The following is a 19,016-nucleotide window of genomic DNA, read 5'->3' on the forward strand; positions in this document are numbered from 1 at the left end:
GAGCATGCACAATGTCGGCACTAGTACAGTGTATATCCACCTTTCGCAGCAATGCAGGCTGCTATTCTCCCATGGAGACGATCGTAGATATGCTGGATGTAGTCCTGTGGAACGGCTTGCCATGCCATTTCCACCTGGCGCCTCAGTTGGACCAGCGTTCGTGCTGGACGTGCAGACCGCGTGAGACGACGCTTCATCCAGTCCCAAACATGCTCAATGGGGGACAGATCCGGAGATCTTGCTGGCCAGGGTAGTTGACTTACACCTTCTAGAGCACGTTGGGTGGCACGGGATACATGCGGACGTGCATTGTCCTGTTGGAACAGCAAGTTCCCTTGCCGGTCTAGGAATGGTAGAACGATGGGTTCGATGACGGTTTGGATGTACCGTGCACTATTCAGTGTCCCCTCGACGATCACCAGTGGTGTACGGCCAGTGTAGGAGATCGCTCCCCACACCATGATGCCGGGTGTTGGCCCTGTGTGCCTCGGTCGTATGCAGTCCTGATTGTGGCGCTCACCTGCACGGCGCCAAACACGCATACGACCATCATTGGCACCAAGGCAGAAGCGACTCTCATTGCTGAAGACGACACGTCTCCATTCGTCCCTCCATTCACGCCTGTCGCGACACCACTGGAGGCGGGCTGCACGATGTTGGGGCGTGAGCGGAAGACGGCCTAACGGTGTGCGGGACCGTAGCCCAGCTTCATGGAGACGGTTGCGAATGGTCCTCGCCGATACGCCAGGAGCAACAGTGTCCCTAATTTGCTGGGAAGTGGCGGTGCGGTCCCCTACGGCACTGCGTAGGATCCTACGGTCTTGGCGTGCATCCGTGCGTCGCTGCGGTCCGGTCGCAGGTCGACGGACACGTGCACCTTCCGCCGACCACTGGCGACAACATCGATGTACTGTGGAGACCTCACGCCCCACGTGTTGAGCAATTCGGCGGTACGTCCACCCGGCCTCCCGCATGCCCACTATACGCCCTCGCTCAAAGTCCGTCAACTGCACATACGGTTCACGTCCACGCTGTCGCGGCATGCTACCAGTGTTAAAGCCTGCGATGGAGCTCCGTATGCCACGGCAAATTGGCTGACACTGACGGCGGCGGTACACAAATGCTGCGCAGCTAGCGCCATTCGACGGCCAACACCGCGGTTCCTGGTGTGTCCGCTGTGCCGTTCGTGTGATCATTGCTTGTACAGCCCTCTCGCAGTGTCCGGAGCAAGTATGGTGGGTCTGACACACCGGTGTCAATGTGTTCTTTTTTCCATTTCCAGGAGTGTATGTCACTACCAAGTAAGTTAGCTCGTTGAAACTTGATGATCATCATTTCATTATATAAATACTGACTTTGTTAGTTACTAACAGCATAATGCCTTTGTTATATGACCATCGTTAAATTACACTGGTCACGAACGATGAAAAAGTATCTTTAATTATGTCATGTGTGGATGTTGTCATTTTAAGAAAGATTTTAACGATGTGTGAAGCTATGATGGCACCAAAACTAATCAAGTACGTTCTACGACCTGAAGATGGCTAGATTGTTAGCTTGCAGTCGATCCAAATAAGCCGCGCCGGATTAGCCGAGCGGTCTGGGGCGCTGCAGTCATGGACTGTGCGGCTGCTACCGGCGGAGGTTCGAGTCCTCCCTCGGGCACGGGTGTGTGTGTTAGGATAATTTAGGTTAAGTAGTGTGTAAGCTTAGGGACTGATGACCTTAGCAGTTAAGTCCCATAAGATTTCACACACTTTTTTTTTTATCCAAATAAAGGAAATTTCTTGTGCGATCTTGACTTTCATGAGTCTTCAGTCCCTAACATTAATAAAAATTTACAGTAGATAGCGTATTTCCTGGTCATCATCATCATCATCGTCATCATCATCAGTGTTCTGCCAAAAGGCAGGTTTTCACATGGTAGTTCTCCAGGCTGTCCGGTCTTCTGCCATCCTCTTCAGGTCTGCATAATTTCCTCTTCCCTTTACGTCGTCTATCACCTTGTATCTCCTTCTTCCTCTCAGTCTTCCCCCACAAACCAATCCTTCCAAAGCATCTGCTAGCATGCACTCCCTTCTCAATGAATGTCCCAACCAGTTCTTTTTCCTTTCTCTTACAACCTTCAGCAGACATCTTCTCTCACCAGCCCTTTCCAATACTTTTTCGTTACTCACTCTTTCCATCCAGCTTATTCTCTCCATTCTCCTCCACATCCACATCTCAAATGCTTCTAACCTTTCTTCATCCTCTCGTCTCAGCGTCCATGTTTCTGCCTCACTCCAGACAAAACAATTGCCAAGCCTTTTCCTTAGTCCTTTATCTAATTTGCCACATAGGAGTCTCCTCTTTCTGTTGAATGCCTCCTTTGCTATGGCAATTCGAGTTTTCACCCCTGGCGACATCTCAAGTCTGCAGTTATTGTGCTTCCAAGATATTTAAATTCACTTACTTAGCTAATGGTAGATTGTCCTATTTTAATATTGGACAGTCTGCCTCTTGTACTGATGACCATACTCCTTGTTTTTGGTGTGTTTATTTGCATCCCTTATTCCACACAAGCTTCATTCAGATCTTTGAGCATGTTATTCACTGTCCGCTCACTTTCGGCCATTAATACCATGTCATCAGCAAATGCTATACATTCCATTCTCTTTCCACCAATACATATTCCTCTTTTCCCATCTAAGCTTTTCGCAATAATCTCTTCAAGGTATACGTTAAACAACAGGCAACAACCTTGTCTAACACCTCGTCCAATGCTGCTTCCTTCTGACATTTCATTTCCAATCCTTATCCTTACTTTCTGGTGTAAATATAGATCCTGTATCACTCGTCTCTCTTTCCAATCTACTCCTTTCCTCTTCAAAATATCCGTCAGCTTGTTCCACTGAACTCTGTCAAAAGCCTTTTCTAAATCTATAAGTACAGCAAATATTTCTCTATCCTTTTCCATATATCTTCCCGTTATAGTTCTTAACAGGCCAATAGCATCTCTTGTTCCTTTTTCTCTTCTAAATCCGAACTGCTCCGCTGCAATCCCTCTATCCAGCTTGCCATAGAACCTTCTATTCAACACTCTCAGCAAGACTTTAGCTGCATGAGAAATTAGACTGATGGTCCGGTGCTCTTCACATTTTTTAGTATTTCTCTTTTTCTCTGTTGGTATCATAACTGTTGCAGTCCTGGTCGACTATATCAAAAAACTAATTCTCTTCCCTGTGTGTGTCCTGTTCCAGATTTTCAGCCTTTGCGTATCGAAGCAGTCCTTTTCACTATAGCTCTTGTGCCTAGTATCTTCTTTGCCTTTTCACGTTCGCTCTCTCTGAACGAATACTGTGCGCCTCTCTCTCGTACTGATAGCTGTAGTGTTCGTACGCCAAGTTTCACCTGTAGCGCCACACTGAGTGTAGCTTTGTAAGCCCCGGTGAGGGATGTTTCTTTGTGGTTTCCGAAGGGTATATGTCTGTGTAAGCAAGGGCACCGGCGAGATGCTGCTGTCTAGCGTGCCAGAGACAGAGCAGCACTGAGCGAGGTTGGTCCGTTGCCAGGGGCAGGTACTGAGGGAGACGGTGATCTTTATTTAATAAAATTGCGGCCAAATAACCATACACAGTTACTTTGATTATCATTTTACATTTTTGCATATTCATTTATCGATTTCACTCTTTTACTGCACAGTTCTATGTGATATCGTTCACAGGCTTCGTTACACAGTTCACATACGCATGTTGTGGTTGGGTCATGATACGTTTTGTCTAGTCTAGTTACGACATGTCGCTGTTCGAAGTTTGGTGCTGTCCATGAGCGGTTCGTCATTGCTTCGGTGCCGTAGAACTCCGGCCATATTTTTTCTCTTTTGTCCTCCATGATCTTCAGTTGCTTTCTGGAAGCCCTGGTGTGTGGCATCATATATCGTAGTCTGATGTCTTCAATTAGGAATGTCTCTCTCGCTAGCAAGTACATTAGTCTAGATCTTGTTGTCTTTGAGAGACGTAGTGCTCTTTTTAGGTAGGTCGATTTTTACCTTTTCTAGTGTTTCTAGATTTTTTTCTGTCAGGTGGTCCCATATAACCTCCATCCCATAGGCAAGGACTGGCAAGACTTTTGTGTTGAATAATTTCATGGCTGTTTCTAGACTGAGTAGGTGGATGTTTTTGATGTCCTGTATTGCTATTATTGCTTGGGCTGCACGTTCTGTTGTATGTTTTGTGAAGCATTTGGCTGTTGGTTGCAATGGTGGTCTTTTCGCAGGGGCGTGGTGCTGTGGGGGTCCCTGGGGGCGACGCTATGCGCGTTGCTAGTGTTCGCCTACCTGTGCTGGCTGGAGGGTCGGTGCCCCGGGGGCGGCTCGTCGCCCACACCTGCCGTGGGCGGCGGCTGCCCGGGGGCGGCGGGGGCGACGGCCGGCGACGAGGGGCGGCACACGGTGAGCGCCCACCGCTGGCTGCGGCTCGCCGTCTTCTCCATCACCGCCGCACTCTTCGCCGCCTGCGCCGTCATCACACTTGTGAGTACACACTGCTAGCCTGCCTACGTTTGTGAGTGGCCGTGTATAGCTCTGAAACGTCTGTAGTAGTTACGGCGAAATCTTATACACGTGTGACACACTTTACCTGAAGGAGTACTGGGAGTAGGGTGTTGATGCAACTCTATTACCCATAGCAGAATGGTAGCGGAAGGAAGGAAGGACGTTCAAACCTAAGAATTGCTCAGAATATGTCGGAAAAGTTAAGATTTCTCCATTTGGCACTCCTTTTTCCTCCAAATGACAGAATGACAATATGTAAACTCCAACAGCAACAGTGAACTACAAATAAAGATGACAATCAATAAACAAAACGATAGCAACCCGAATACCAGCATGCAAAATAAAAACGTTACGAACGCATGTACAAGTCTAATGAAACTGATGATTTGGTATTATTCATAACTGTTTGCCGTAATACAATGAATTCTGTGACTCGCAATCAGAAGAACAGTTATCAAGTGTCTAACAATAGCGTACCAGAGAGTGAGGGTTTTCCCTGCACTTGCTGTTGCAGGTGGAGGTGGGCCCAGACGGAGAGGCGCCGGCGCTGCAGCTGCTCGACGTGACGAACAGCAGCGCCAACTGGACGGACGTGGCCGCCGAGGACTCGTGGCCCGTCCTGGGAGCCGCTCTCACGCCGGACGCCGTACCGGTAGGTGGCCACCCGTCACGCCATGTGCTCTCTGTCTGTCTACCGAACAGAGCTACTGTGTGAAAGTGCAGGCGTTTTCGACGAATTTCACTGATGAACTCTTCTCGGCTTATCAGTCGAGTGGCAGAGTCATCTTGCAGCAAAGTTTCAACGTGTTGCGTATTCGTCATCTTCAGGAGACAGACGCCATCTGAGATTGACGCGCAGGAAGCCTCGTTGGAGCAATGTTGGGGGACGACCCTGTCTCCGGCTGACAAACCGAGGTTTCATCAAAGAGTGTTATGTTTTTGTTCCTCTATTGACAATATTATTCCTCCCATTTGATAGTTACCTTACACGTAGATATTGACAAAAGGAGTTTTTCAATTTGTAGGACTAAAAGTGAATATGAAATTGTTAATGTTGTCGAATTTTTTATAGAGCACTCTTGCAGATAATATGTGAGATGACTCTACAGAGCTGCTGGCGTTCCTTCTAGCTGTTACACGATAGATGTACATATTCCAGTCACATTAAACTGACCAGCTGGCAAAAGCCTGAATGATCACTGAGGTTCTGGTAGGTACCGTCAGGGATATGGAGCCATGCCGACTCCAGAGCCGTGCCAAATTGATTCAAACGGCTCTAACCACTGTGAGACGTAATATCGAAGGTCATCAGTCCCCCTAGACTTAAAACTAACCTAAGCACATCACACACATCCATGCCGGAGGCAGGATTCGAATCTGCGACCCTAAGACCCGTGCCTTGCGGCGCTAGGTTTCGCGGTTGAGGGTCCATGACGCGAACAGCCCGATCGAGATGGTTCCATAGATTATCGATTGCACTGAAATCCAGCGTGTCTGCATGGCCAGGGGAGCACGGTAAACTCATCCCGGTGCCCTTCAAACCATGTTGCATTGTCATGCTGGTAGATGCTATCTTGCCGAGGTAAAAAATCTGTATTTAGGGATGGACATGGTCTCGAGGGGTAGATGTATACTTTTGTTGATCCATTGTGCCTTCCAGAATGTCGACATCACCCAGGGAATCCCAAAGGAACAGTCCCGAGACCGTAACGCTCTGTCCTCCGGCCTGAACCCTTCCAAATATTGTTGCAGCCAACACCCATCTATCCGGTGAAGCATATAACGTGATTCACCTCAGTTGACTCCCAGTCGCGGTACTGCCGTGCAAATTCAATCGTTTTTAATACAGTAAGCACATTCTGAAGGATGTAGGTTGCAATAATTGCACGGAGATGAAGAGGCTTGCACAGGATAGGGTAGCATGGACAGCTGCATCAAACCAGTCTCTGGACTGAAGACCACAACAACAACAACAGGAGCGACATTTTGAGTTCTCTCTACAAGGAAGCCCTGAATCCACTCACAAATCTGGTCCGATACTCGGTAAGCTCGTATTTTGTTTACTAAACTATAATACGGAACTGTATTATAATGCCTACCCGAAGGAACACGGCATCAGCCTGCGTGCGAAATGAATAATAATTACATTAAAACTTCCTGGCAGATTAAAACTGTGTACCGGAGCAAGACTCGAACTCGGGACCTTTGCCTTTCGCGGGCAAGTGCTCTAACAACTGAGCTACCGAAGCACGACTCACGCCCCGTCCTCACAGCTTCAGTTCCTCCAGTACCTCGCCTCCTACGTTCCAAATTTCACAGAACCTCTCCTGAGAACCCTGCAGAACTAGCACTCCTGGAAGAAAGGATAATGCGGAGACATGGCTTAGAGCACTTGCCCGCGAAAGGCAAAGGTCCCGAGTTCGAGTCTCGGTCCGCACACAGTTTTAATCTGCCAAGAAGTTTCATATCAGCGCACACTCCGCTGTACAGTGAAAATTTCATTCTAATAATTACATTGTTACTCTGCATCGAGCCACTGGTGACCACGGATCCCTTATACCGAACGACTCAGAAATTACCCTTCAGTAACTTCCGCCGTCTATGTAATTTGTCTTGAATGTTTATTTTTCGCAACCTACGACACCAAAACTTCATGGCCTCCTCAGTCTTTTAGAGTGCGGTAAGCGGGACACCAGGGAAAGTACGTCTTTTGTCCCATCATGATTTCGTATTCCAATGCTATTTAACTAGCCGCATACTTCCAAGTATTTAAAAATGCTCTCATCTCCCCTCGTAGCTAACATTATTCTTACTCCTCATATTCGCACTCAGTCTCACTGGGATTTGAGTATTGCGCACAAATACACGGTCCAGCCAAATCGACAGATGTAAAAATAATTTCACGATTTCCCGAAGTAAAACTCTGGAACTCTTACTGTTAAAAAGATACGTGAATGATTTCGTGACTAACGTCTGAAGCTCCATGAAACTGTTGACAGATGACGTGCTTGTTTCCTAGAAAGAGGACGCGTCAGAAGACTGGCGAACAGCCGGAAGACCTGCAGAGCCCTGACGGCTGGTGTAGGGACAAACAGTTGACCGTGAGCGTAAATATATGTAATTGTTCACGAGAGGAAACCCACTATTGTACAACTACGCTGTTGATGGCAAACTGATGGAAATCGTAACAAGTGTAAAATATCTCGCAGTAATCTTAAGTGGAATGACCACACAAAACAAACAGCGGTGAAAGCAGATGCCAGACTGAGATTCATTGGAGAATCTTAAGGAAATGTAATTGATCCACATAACAAGTGGCTTCCCAAAACACTTGTTCCACCGATTCTTGAGTATTGCTCATCAGTCAAGGATCTTTACCAGTTTGTATTAAGAGAAGAGGTAGACAAGATCTAAGAAACGGTGGAGAGCGTTTCAAAAAATGGCTCTGAGCACTGTGGGACTTAACATCTGAGGTCATCAGTCCCCAAGAACTTAGAACTACTTAAACCTAACTAACCTAATGACATCACACACATCCATGCCCGAGGCAGGATTGGAACCTGCGACCGTAGCGGGTCGCGCGGCTCCAGACTGAAGCGCCTAGAACCGCTCGGCCACAACGGCCAGCGCGGAGAGCGTTTCGTCAATGCGAGAGCATTACGGATACGCTCAACTGCAGTGGCAGACGCTGCAAGAGAGACATCGCGCTTGATGAAGAGGTTTATTGTTAAAATTAGTAGAGGGTAAGTTGCGAGAAGAGGTGGGCAATTTACTGCTTCCTCTCGCATATGCCCCGCTCAGTTTACACGACGAGAAAATCCGAGAAATTAGAACTGATACGCAGTTTTGCATCAGCCATTCTTTCCATACACCATTCTTGAACGAAACAGGGAAGGGGGAAGAAGCGAAAAAAACCTGTAAAATGCGACCTCCAAAACCGAACAACATACAACACCGAGTAATGCAAAAACTCTCAGAGGGAACACCTACATTTTTGTCAGGCTGTGTTCAGCCTATTCTGTCAATGTAACACATATGTTCCCTGTAAAAGACCTGTTCGTTTACAGTTATTGTTAAAAATAGCCCAGTCAACTAAGACCAAGAAGTGTCGGCTGAGGGAAAAAATTCATGCAGCTGCAAATTTTTGTACAAGGGCAAAGGGCAGTGTCATGAACAACATACGAAAAATTCTGACCGGTGGGTGTGAGCGCGAGGGTGGGAGGGGGCGTGTTTAAAGGCAACTTGTTATGTTCTTCCTGAATATGTTGAAAACTCTGGCTTGCAGCGAAAATGTTTTCCAGTAAAAACAAAACTGCATTTAATTTATAACATGAAAGCTAGTAATCATTTGTCACTAGGATTAATATTTACCACGTTACAATGATAGAAAAATCGAAGATTATTAAAAATATTGTTGTAGCGGTATAAATTGATGTATATTGTTAAGTGGGCTAAGAACAAGTATTAAATGTGTGTACCACGTGTAAGTGCAGTAGAAGCGTATTAAGGCCCAAACACTGTTCTTGGAGTGTGACAGGGTGGAAAGGTGCGGCTGGAGATTAGAAGCGTGAGGGAAGGCAGGTCTGCAGATTGTGGTTATGCATTTTCCTCCTTCTTCTCCCTATCGCACTGCGTCACAAAAATCAAATACAGTGTATTTTAAAAAGTTGTACCGACTCTTCCGCAGCTCGTCTTATGTATCGCTGGCTATGTAGATACGGACATCACGGGAGGTGTTCATTTTCTACAAAGTAACTTAATACTACATGGAATACAGGTATGAATGACTAATAACACAAACGCAAGAACATCATATAGACTGATTCTTCGTAAATCTTTGCGCATTATTCTATACTGCTGCCGGGGAAGATCGATTCCTAGTCACACTGTTCGCCAGTTGCAGCATTCTTCCAAGAAACTCAACTTCCCCCCACCACGGGTACTGCTCGCTTTTCGATTTACCGACCGACTACACCTCCCCAGCATTTTCTGTCGCCGGCCGGTGTGCCCGAGCGGTTCTAGGCGCTACAGTCTGGATCCGCACGACCGCTACGGTCGCAGGTTCGAATCCTGCCTCGGGCATGTATGTGTGTGATGTCCTTAGGTTAGTTAGGTTTAAGTAGTTCTAAGTTGTAGGGGACTGTGATCCTCAGAAGTTAAGTCCCATAGTGCTCTGAGCCATTTGAACCATTTTCTGTCCAGTTCTCTTATGTAAGTAGACCAAATAACCCTACTGACCTCGTGGTTATATAGCGGAATTATTTTCATTTTATTAAGTGAGTACGTCGCTGTTAAGTGAACTTCTCTGTAAAATACGTTCATATAAACGATGACTGAGAAGTACTTAATTTGTAAGTGTGACCTATGTAGCGTTGGTGGGAAAGGTATTGGTTTAGTATAGCATCTTCTTGCTGTATATCACTGAGGGCAAATTCTAAGGCCATGTTTACCATGTTAAAGTCACTTAGTGGTACATTAATGAATGACCAGACAGTTACTGTACTTGTATCAGAATTAATTATGTTAATTTTTTCTGGGAAACATTTTCGCTAGAAGCCGGGGTTTGAGAAGTAGTCAAAGAACCGACGTTTATATCCCATTGGTCAGGAATTTTAGTGCGTCATTCAATACACTCTTCCCTGCAACTGTACAAAACTTTGCATCTACACGAATTTCTTTACTTATTTTCCTTCGTCGACTGGTCTAAAATGTCAACCACCACGACAACCATAGAGTGTACAGCGAAAGATCATCGGGTGACACACGCTCAAGTACTGTGATTGTTTGCCACTGCATTCAATAAATCCATACACTAGGTGCGCACTGACCAACTCTTCCTCAGTAACACTGTCCGTACTGATTTGTGTCACTTTACGAAACGTACCGTGAGTTAATGGAGCAAGTTCATTTCCAAACAGGACGTACAGCGCATATCCTTAAAATAGCGGTGTTGTGCCAGTGCATTACAAATTCAGAGGTACGTGGAGTTAAGAAATCACACCAACTGAAATTAGTCAGCAAAAAACGTCTGTGGACCACGGGTGCATTACATCAAAATACTCAGAAAATATCCATGAACAACATCTGAAACTTTATAGAGTTCGGGTCTGCCCTGTATAACTTTTGGACGTAATCGGCAAATTTTAATTAGATCGAAGTGACTGCAGGTACGAGAGGGAAATATGATAGTGAAAGACTAGAAAGGCGGGGGGAGTATAAATGACGAAGATGAGAGTTTATGGGCAGCGGAGGTCTACGATATACACTCCTGGAAATTGAAATAAGAACACCGTGAATTCATTGTCCCAGGAAGGGGAAACTTTATTGACACATTCCTGGGGTCAGATACATCACATGATCACACTGACAGAACCACAGGCACATAGACACAGGCAACAGAGCATGCACAATGTCGGCTCTAGTACAGTGTATATCCACCTTTCGCAGCAATGCAGGCTGCTATTCTCCCATGGAGACGATCGTAGAGATGCTGGATGTAGTCCTGTGGAACGGCTTGCCATGCCATTTCCACCTGGCGCCTCAGTTGGACCAGCGTTCGTGCTGGACGTGCAGACCGCGTGAGACGACGCTTCATCCAGTCCCAAACATGCTCAATGGGGGACAGATCCGGAGATCTTGCTGGCCAGGGTAGTTGACTTACACCTTCTAGAGCACGTTGGGTGGCACGGGATACATGCGGACGTGCATTGTCCTGTTGGAACAGCAAGTTCCCTTGCCGGTCTAGGAATGGTAGAACGATGGGTTCGATGGCGGTTTGGATGTACCGTGCACTATTCAGTGTCCCCTCGACGATCACCAGTGGTGTACGGCCAGTGTAGGAGATCGCTCCCCACACCATGATGCCGGGTGTTGGCCCTGTGTGCCTCGGTCGTATGCAGTCCTGATTGTGGCGCTCACCTGCACGGCGCCAAACACGCATACGACCATCATTGGCACCAAGGCAGAAGCGACTCTCATCGCTGAAGACGACACGTCTCCATTCGTCCCTCCATTCACGCCTGTCGCGACACCACTCGAGGCGGGCTGCACGATGTTGGGGCGTGAGCGGAAGACGGCCTAACGGTGTGCGGGACCGTAGCCCAGCTTCATGGAGACGGTTGCGAATGGTCCTCGCCGATACCCCAGGAGCAACAGTGTCCCTAATTTGCTGGGAAGTGGCGGTGCGGTCCCCTACGGCACTGCGTAGGATCCTACGGTCTTGGCGTGCATCCGTGCGTCGCTGCGGTCCGGTCCCAGGTCGACGGGCACGTGCACCTTCCGCCGACCACTGGCGACAACATCGATGTACTGTGGAGACCTCACGCCCCACGTGTTGAGCAATTCGGCGGTAGGTGCACCCGGCCTCCCGCATGCCCACTATACGCCCTCGCTCAAAGTCCGTCAACTGCACATACGGTTCACGTCCACGCTGTCGCGGCATGCTACCAGTGTTAAAGACTGCGATGGAGCTCCGTATGCCACGGCAAACTGGCTGACACTGACGGCGGCGGTGCACAAATGCTGCGCAGCTAGCGCCATTCGACGGCCAACACCGCGGTTCCTGGTGTGTCCGCTGTGCCGTGCGTGTGATCATTGCTTGTACAGCCCTCTCGCAGTGTCCGGAGCAAGTATGGTGGGTCTGACACACCGGTGTCAATGTGTTCTTTTTTCCATTTCCAGGAGTGTATATGACTGCAGGATGGAGTGTGTCACATATGGATTTTGGTATCGTCAGGGGTTGTGGAAGGATGTGCAGTAGTGTTCTAAGATATTATTTATCACGGAAATGCGATATGTGAGACTGGAAGGCCAGCAGTTGCTTTGGAACTAAATGGCGAGTAACAGTGTCCAATAAGCCCTCGCTGATGCTCTTCTCCACCCACCCTTTATAAAGTAGCAGGCATTTCCTGTGTAAACGAGTAGTTCTTAACGATTTGCACGTAACGATGCTCATTCCTCATGTCTACGCACAACCTTGGCTTGATGTAACTGTACGTCCTGTTCCTTGGATTTTTTGCTAGCACGCGGGAGGAACTGTTGTTTTAAGAAAAGTCTGAATCAGGGTGAAAAAATGTGAAGATTTTATTAAGTGGTTCGATGTTACAAATGGCAGTTTCACGGCTGTCGTTTCCAGTTCTATTGAATTTGATGTCGAGTTGTCCTTTCTGGTGTAACCACGGAAAGTATTTCATAAATGGTTCAAAATATCAAAAAGACAATATTGGCAAATGACGATACAGTAAGGGACGAATATGGTTAACAACAGTACGTCCTTTATACCCAGAGATGCTGAAGCAATTATAGTCATCTACAAATTGCTTGAGGACTTTTTTACAACGGTATTCGATAACTTAGAAAATGACAGGTACACCGTAAGAGCCCATTCGGGGTTGGAGAGTGAAAAGAACGTCTCTGTACGAGTAATTACTTACTTAATTATAGGCCTGTGTTATCTCTGCGGAATAAACTATTCATGAAGTTTTCTAAGTAGGTAATTGTGAGAGGTACGGTGTCTTCCTTCGACTGTCTGCCAGTTAAGATTTTTCAGCATTTCTGTTGCGCATCGTCTCCAGCCATATGAGCCAGTGACCACGGCTTCGTACTTTGTTTACGTTTGAAGTGCCCTGCGAGTCCGACATGCTGGCTCAAATTACCGTCTGGCCGTACAGTGGGGAGATACAACTATTCCATAAACAATATTTTCTGTAGAAAAACTTCAGTTTTCTTGTAAAGTTTTATCTTCTTTATCTACAACTGCGTGGATGTGGCCAGAGATCGGTATTCCCAAACATTTGTCAAAGTTGCAGTCAAAGTATTTCATGTGTTACGTTTCGTCTAGTGCGTAAGTTCGTACTTCTCTACATTACGATCTAGTTGCCTGTCTTCTAACAATGCTGCTACTTTGTTGTGATATAACTGGGAATTACTGCAGCTTTTAGTGAATATAGCTACCTCGTGGACAACTCCACCATTGCAAGGAATACTATTTGCGAAGTCGGCAAAGTGTAACGTGACCAAAAACGGTCCTATTATACTCCCACTAAGGCCACCAGATCTTACTTCAGCACAGCATGCTTCATTCTGCCTTTCAGAAAATATGCGATTCAGTCGTACATCAGCTTATATTCCCACAAAACGTATTTTCCTTTAAAGATTTAGATGTGATACTAAATCAACAGCCCTTCGAAATATTAGGTACACCAAATCATTATGGCTTCCGCCATACTTGATGACATTACATATGAAGAATTTGAGTTGGTTTTCGTAACATCGATGTTTTCAGAACCAGTGATGATTTTCACGGAGAAGTTTATACTTTGTCCCAAGTAGTACAGTTCACCTGAACCTATCATATGTTCTACCATACTCATTCAGCTGCGTGTGGGTGATAAGGGACGATAATTTTGTGGATCAGTTTCTGGAGGTGGATGTGGCCTGTGCTCTTTCCGAGACATTTACGAGGGGGGTGCTGAAAAGTAATGCCTCTATATTTTTCATTTGAAAAATCGTGAAGATTTTTAAATACAAAAATGTTATGCACATTCTACGCCTTTAGTGTTTATGTCTACAAATCTGCAATCCTGTAGCACTATAGGGCTCCGAAGTGCAGCGTGTAACATGGCGGTGTGCAAAATAACTATATCGGTGCGTGAGAAACGGTATGCTGTAGTTGAGTTTCCTTCAGCACGGCAGTCGAAGATCACACATTAGCTCGCCGACTTGGTTCTTTGTCATCGATCATCCTCCACACAGCCCCGAGGTAGCCGCATCCGACTTTTATCTGTTTCCAAATCTTAAAGAGAATCTTCGAGGACTTCGCTTTGATAGTTTTAATTTTTTTTTTTTTTTGTATGGGATCAAAAATTTAAAAACCTCTCTCACACCGGCCTGATTTAGCTTCACTGATCAGGATAGTAAAAACATGCGTATGTTAAGGGAATTTTCTATCACAAAGCAGGCGTATCACATTCACACAGTTCAATACTGTTCTATCCTGATTAAATTGAGCTTAACTTAAATTCCATAAGGCAGTGAAGCAATTTCGAAGTCTCGGTGCGACGAAAATTGTCAGTCGATCTCCTGGAAACATTTGTAATAATTACTAACTTTCGGTGATCACATGGGGAAGACCGGAGATCTGCTGATAAGACCGTGTTAGCCTATTTATTTGAAGTAACTCGATATCTTGAGCATACAAAACGGCAGGTTCGTCCAGTGTAAATCAGACGTTCCCCACTGATCCCGTGCAACACAGCGTAGTAAGCAGACACTGTCAATAATAATCAGCTAAATAATACGCGAACACACTGACTTTAGTTTAGTTCATGTATTAAATTCCTTCTCAACAGAATCTCATCAAGATGGCGACTAGCTCAACAATACATACGAGGGCAGTTCAATAAGTAATGCAACACATTTTTTTTTCTGAAACGGGGTTGCTTTATTCAGCATTGAAATACACCAGGTTATTCCCCAATCTTTTAGCTACACAACACTATTTTTCAACGTAATCTCCATTCAATGCTACGGCCTTACGCCACCTTGAAATGAGGGCCTGTATGCCTGCACGGTACCATTCCACTGGTCGATGTCGGAGCCAACGTCGTACTGCATCAAGAACTTCTTCATCATCCGCGTAGTGCCTCCCACGGATTGCGTCCTTCATTGGGCCAAACATATGGAAATCCGACGGTGCGAGATCGGGGCTGTAGGGTGCATGAGGAAGAACAGTCCACTGAAGTTTTGTGAGCTCCTCTCGGGTGCGAAGACTTGTGTGAGGTCTTGCGTTGTCATGAAGAAGGAGAAGTTCCTTCAGATTTTTGTGCCTACGAACACGCTGAAGTCGTTTCTTCAATTTCTGAAGAGTAGCACAATACACTTCAGAGTTCGTCGTTTGACCATGGGGAAGGACATCGAACAGAATAACCCCTTCAGCGTCCCAGAAGACTGTAACCATGACTTTACCGGCTGAGGGTATGGCTTTAAACTTTTTCTTGGTAGGGGAGTGGGTGTGGTGCCACTCCATTGATTGCCGTTTTGTTTCAGGTTCGAAGTGATGAACCCACGTTTCATCGCCTGTAACAATCTTTGACAAGAAATTGTCACCCTCAGCCACATGACGAGCAAGCAATTCCGCACAGATGGTTCTCCTTTGCTCTTGATGGTGTTCGGTTAGACAACGAGGGACCCAGCGGGAACAAACCTTTGAATATCCCAACTGGTGAACAATTGTGACAGCACTACCAACAGAGATGTCAAGTTGAGCACTGAGTTGTTTGATGGTGATCCGTCGATCATCTCGAACGAGTGTGTTCGCACGCTCCGCCATTGCAGGAGTCACAGCTGTGCACGGCCGGCCCGCACGCGGGAGATCAGTCTTGCTTGACCTTGCGGCGATGATGACACACGCTTTGCCCAACGACTCACCGTGCTTTTGTCCACTGCCAGATCACCGTAGACATTCTGCAAGCGCCTATGAATATCTGAGATGCCCTGGTTTTCCGCCAAAAGAAACTCGATCACTGCCCGTTGTTTGCAACGCACATCCGTTACAGACGCCATTTTAACAGCTCCGTACAGCGCTGCACCTGTCGGAAGTCAATGAAACTATACGAGACAAAGCGGGATTGTTTGAAAATATTCCACAAGAAATTTCTGGTTTTTTCAACCAAAATTGGCCGAGAAAAAAAATGTGTTGCATTACTTATTGAACTGCCCTCGTACATATACATCCTCCTTCTTTCACGACTAATCGGCAAGAATTCCTTCATTCTTTTCATAAGAGAAAACATAGATAGCAGAGAATCTATTCCATGGAGTAAATGGACGCTCTAAGGAATAATTGGGATTGAAACTACTTTGCATTGATAATCGGTAAGATAAGAAGAGATATTTCGAGATATGTACTGAGTTATATAATTTATAAAATTTTCTGAAAATATCGCAGAGAGACCGCTGCAAGAGACATTACATCGCCCCTCGCAGCGAGCAAAGTTGATGTGTATCCACTTTGCGAGCTAACTATTGGCTTAGCTAGAATTTGTGGAACATACGTTCCTATACATTTGAAGAAGTTAGTACGATTTTTTGATTACAAGCACTGAAAGAGATTTGGTACAGGTAACACCGATCTTCGTTACCTAGATACCTAGTTGTTGCTTTCACGTGTACTGGGGCATAACCGCATCCCACGTACACAACCAGGGAAGATGGACTTATATAGTTGTTAATCAGGTCTACCTATTCAGGAACTGGCCTTCACAGGGAAACCCCGGAAAACCTGGAGGCTTAGACCCCAATTAGGTATCACAGATGATAGGAAAGACAGAATAATTTAGAAATTTGACAGATATTCTAAAATTCATAGGAAAGATAAAATCTGCCTCATAGCAAAAAAAAATCTTTACACATGCAAATTTTATACAATCTTCTGAAAAATTTTCTTCATCGATGTCTTGCTGAACTGCGGTGAAACTGATCGAACAGGAACATGGGAGACGGCACGGAGGACAGGCGTCGCATTGGCGTACCGGACAGGAGACGTAACGGATTTGAGAGACCAGAAGGAACCAAGCTGTCGTGATTCGCTCTGCTGTTGCATTGCCATTTTATAAGCCGCCCTACTAAGAACCATTAATACACAGAACAACAAATATATAAAGTCACTCGCGTCTGAGTTAATAATGTCACTGACCTAGCAGCATTAGTGGCAGAACAACTGAGAGAAAATTTGGAATACATTTCACATAAATTTTCTCAGCATTTTATAGTCTTAGGTGGAGATTTCAATTTACCAGATATAGACTGGGACACTCAGATGTTTAGGGCGGGTGGTAAGGACAGAGCATCGAGTGACATTATACTGAGTGCACTATCCGAAAATTACCTCGAGCAATTAAACAGAGAACCGACTCGTGGAGATAACATCTTGGACCTACTGATAACAAACAGACCCGAACTTTGCGACTCTGTATGTGCAGAACAGGGAATCAGTGATCATAAGGCCGTTGCAGCATCCCTGAATATGGAAGTTAATAGGAATATAAAAAAAGGGAGGAAGGTTTATCTGTTTAGCAAGAGTAATAGAAGGCAGATTTCAGACTACCTAACAGATCAATACGAAAATTTCTGTTCCGACACTGGCAATGTTGAGCGTTTATGGAAAAAGTTCAAGGCAATCGTAAAATGCGATTTAGACAGGTACGTGCCGAGTAAAACTGTGAGGGACGGGAAAAACCCACCGTGGTACAACAACAAAGTTAGGAAACTACTGCGAAAGCAAAGAGAGCTTCACTCCAAGTTTAAATGCAGCCAAAACCTCTCAGACAAACAGAAGCTAAACGATGTCAAAGTTAGCGTAAGGAGGGCTATGCGTGAAGCGTTCAGTGAATTCGAAAGTAAAATTCTATGTACCGACTTGACAGAAAATCCTAGTAAGTTCTGGTCTTACGTTAAATCAGTAAGTGGCTCGAAACTGCATATCCAGACACTCCGGGATGATGATGGCATTGAAACAGAGGATGACACGCGTAAAGCTGAAATACTAAACACCTTTTTCCAAAGCTGTTTCACAGAGGAAGACCGCACTGCAGTTCCTTCTCTAAATCCTCGCACAAACGAAAAAATGGCTGACATCGAAATAAGTGTCCAAGGAATAGAAAAGCAACTGGAATCACTCAACAGAGGAAAGTCCACTGGACCTGACGGAATACCAATTTGATTCTACACAGAGTACGCGAAAGAATTTGCCCCCCTTCTAACAGCCGTGTACCTCAAGTCTCTAGAGGAACGGAGGGTTCCAAATGATTGGAAAAGAGCACAGGTAGTCCCAGTCTTCAAGAAGGGTCGTCGAGCAGATGCGCAAAACTATAGACCTATATCTCTGACGTCGATCTGTTGTAGAATTTTAGAACATGTTTTTTCCTCGAGTATCATGTCGTTTTTGGAAACCCAGTATCTACCATGTAGGAATCAACATGGATTCCGGAAACAGCGATCGTGTGAGACCCAACTCGCTTTATTTGTTCATGAGACCCAGAAAATATTAGATACAGGCTCCCAGGTAGATGCTATTTTTCTTGACTTCCGGAAGGCGTTCGATACAGTTCCTCACTGTCGCCTGATAAACAAAGTAAGAGCCTACGGAATATCAGACCAGCTGTGTGGCTGGATTGAAGAGTTTTTAGCAAACAGAACACAGCATGTTGTTATCAATGGAGAGACGTCTACAGACGTTAAAGTAACCTCTGGCGTGGCACAGGGGAGTGTTATGGGACCATTGCTTTTCACAATATATATAAATGACCTTGTAGATAGTGTCGAAAGTTCCATGCGGCTTTTCGCGGATGATGCTGTAGTATACAGAGAAGTTGCAGCATTAGAAAATTGTAGCGAAATGCAGGAAGATCTGCAGCGGATAGGCACTTGGTGTAGGGAGTGGCAACTGTCCCTTAACATAGACAAATGTAATGTATTGCGAATACAT

The 19,016-nt window shown here is 45.8% G+C and overlaps 1 protein-coding gene across 1 annotated transcript in view; it reads left to right on the top strand.

The window, feature by feature from the left end:
- Positions 1-19,016, top strand: part of LOC126253553 (adenylate cyclase type 2) — a 330,392-nt gene that overhangs the window by 222,990 nt on the left and 88,386 nt on the right. Inside the window, exons 11-12 of the mRNA XM_049954961.1 lie at positions 4,255-4,510; positions 5,046-5,183. Coding sequence (XP_049810918.1) covers positions 4,255-4,510; positions 5,046-5,183 — 394 coding nt within the window. The remainder of the gene's footprint in view (positions 1-4,254; positions 4,511-5,045; positions 5,184-19,016) is intronic.

Source organism: Schistocerca nitens, chromosome 4 (genome assembly GCF_023898315.1).
Source record: "Schistocerca nitens isolate TAMUIC-IGC-003100 chromosome 4, iqSchNite1.1, whole genome shotgun sequence".
In the NCBI taxonomy this organism is placed as follows: domain Eukaryota; kingdom Metazoa; phylum Arthropoda; class Insecta; order Orthoptera; family Acrididae; genus Schistocerca; species Schistocerca nitens.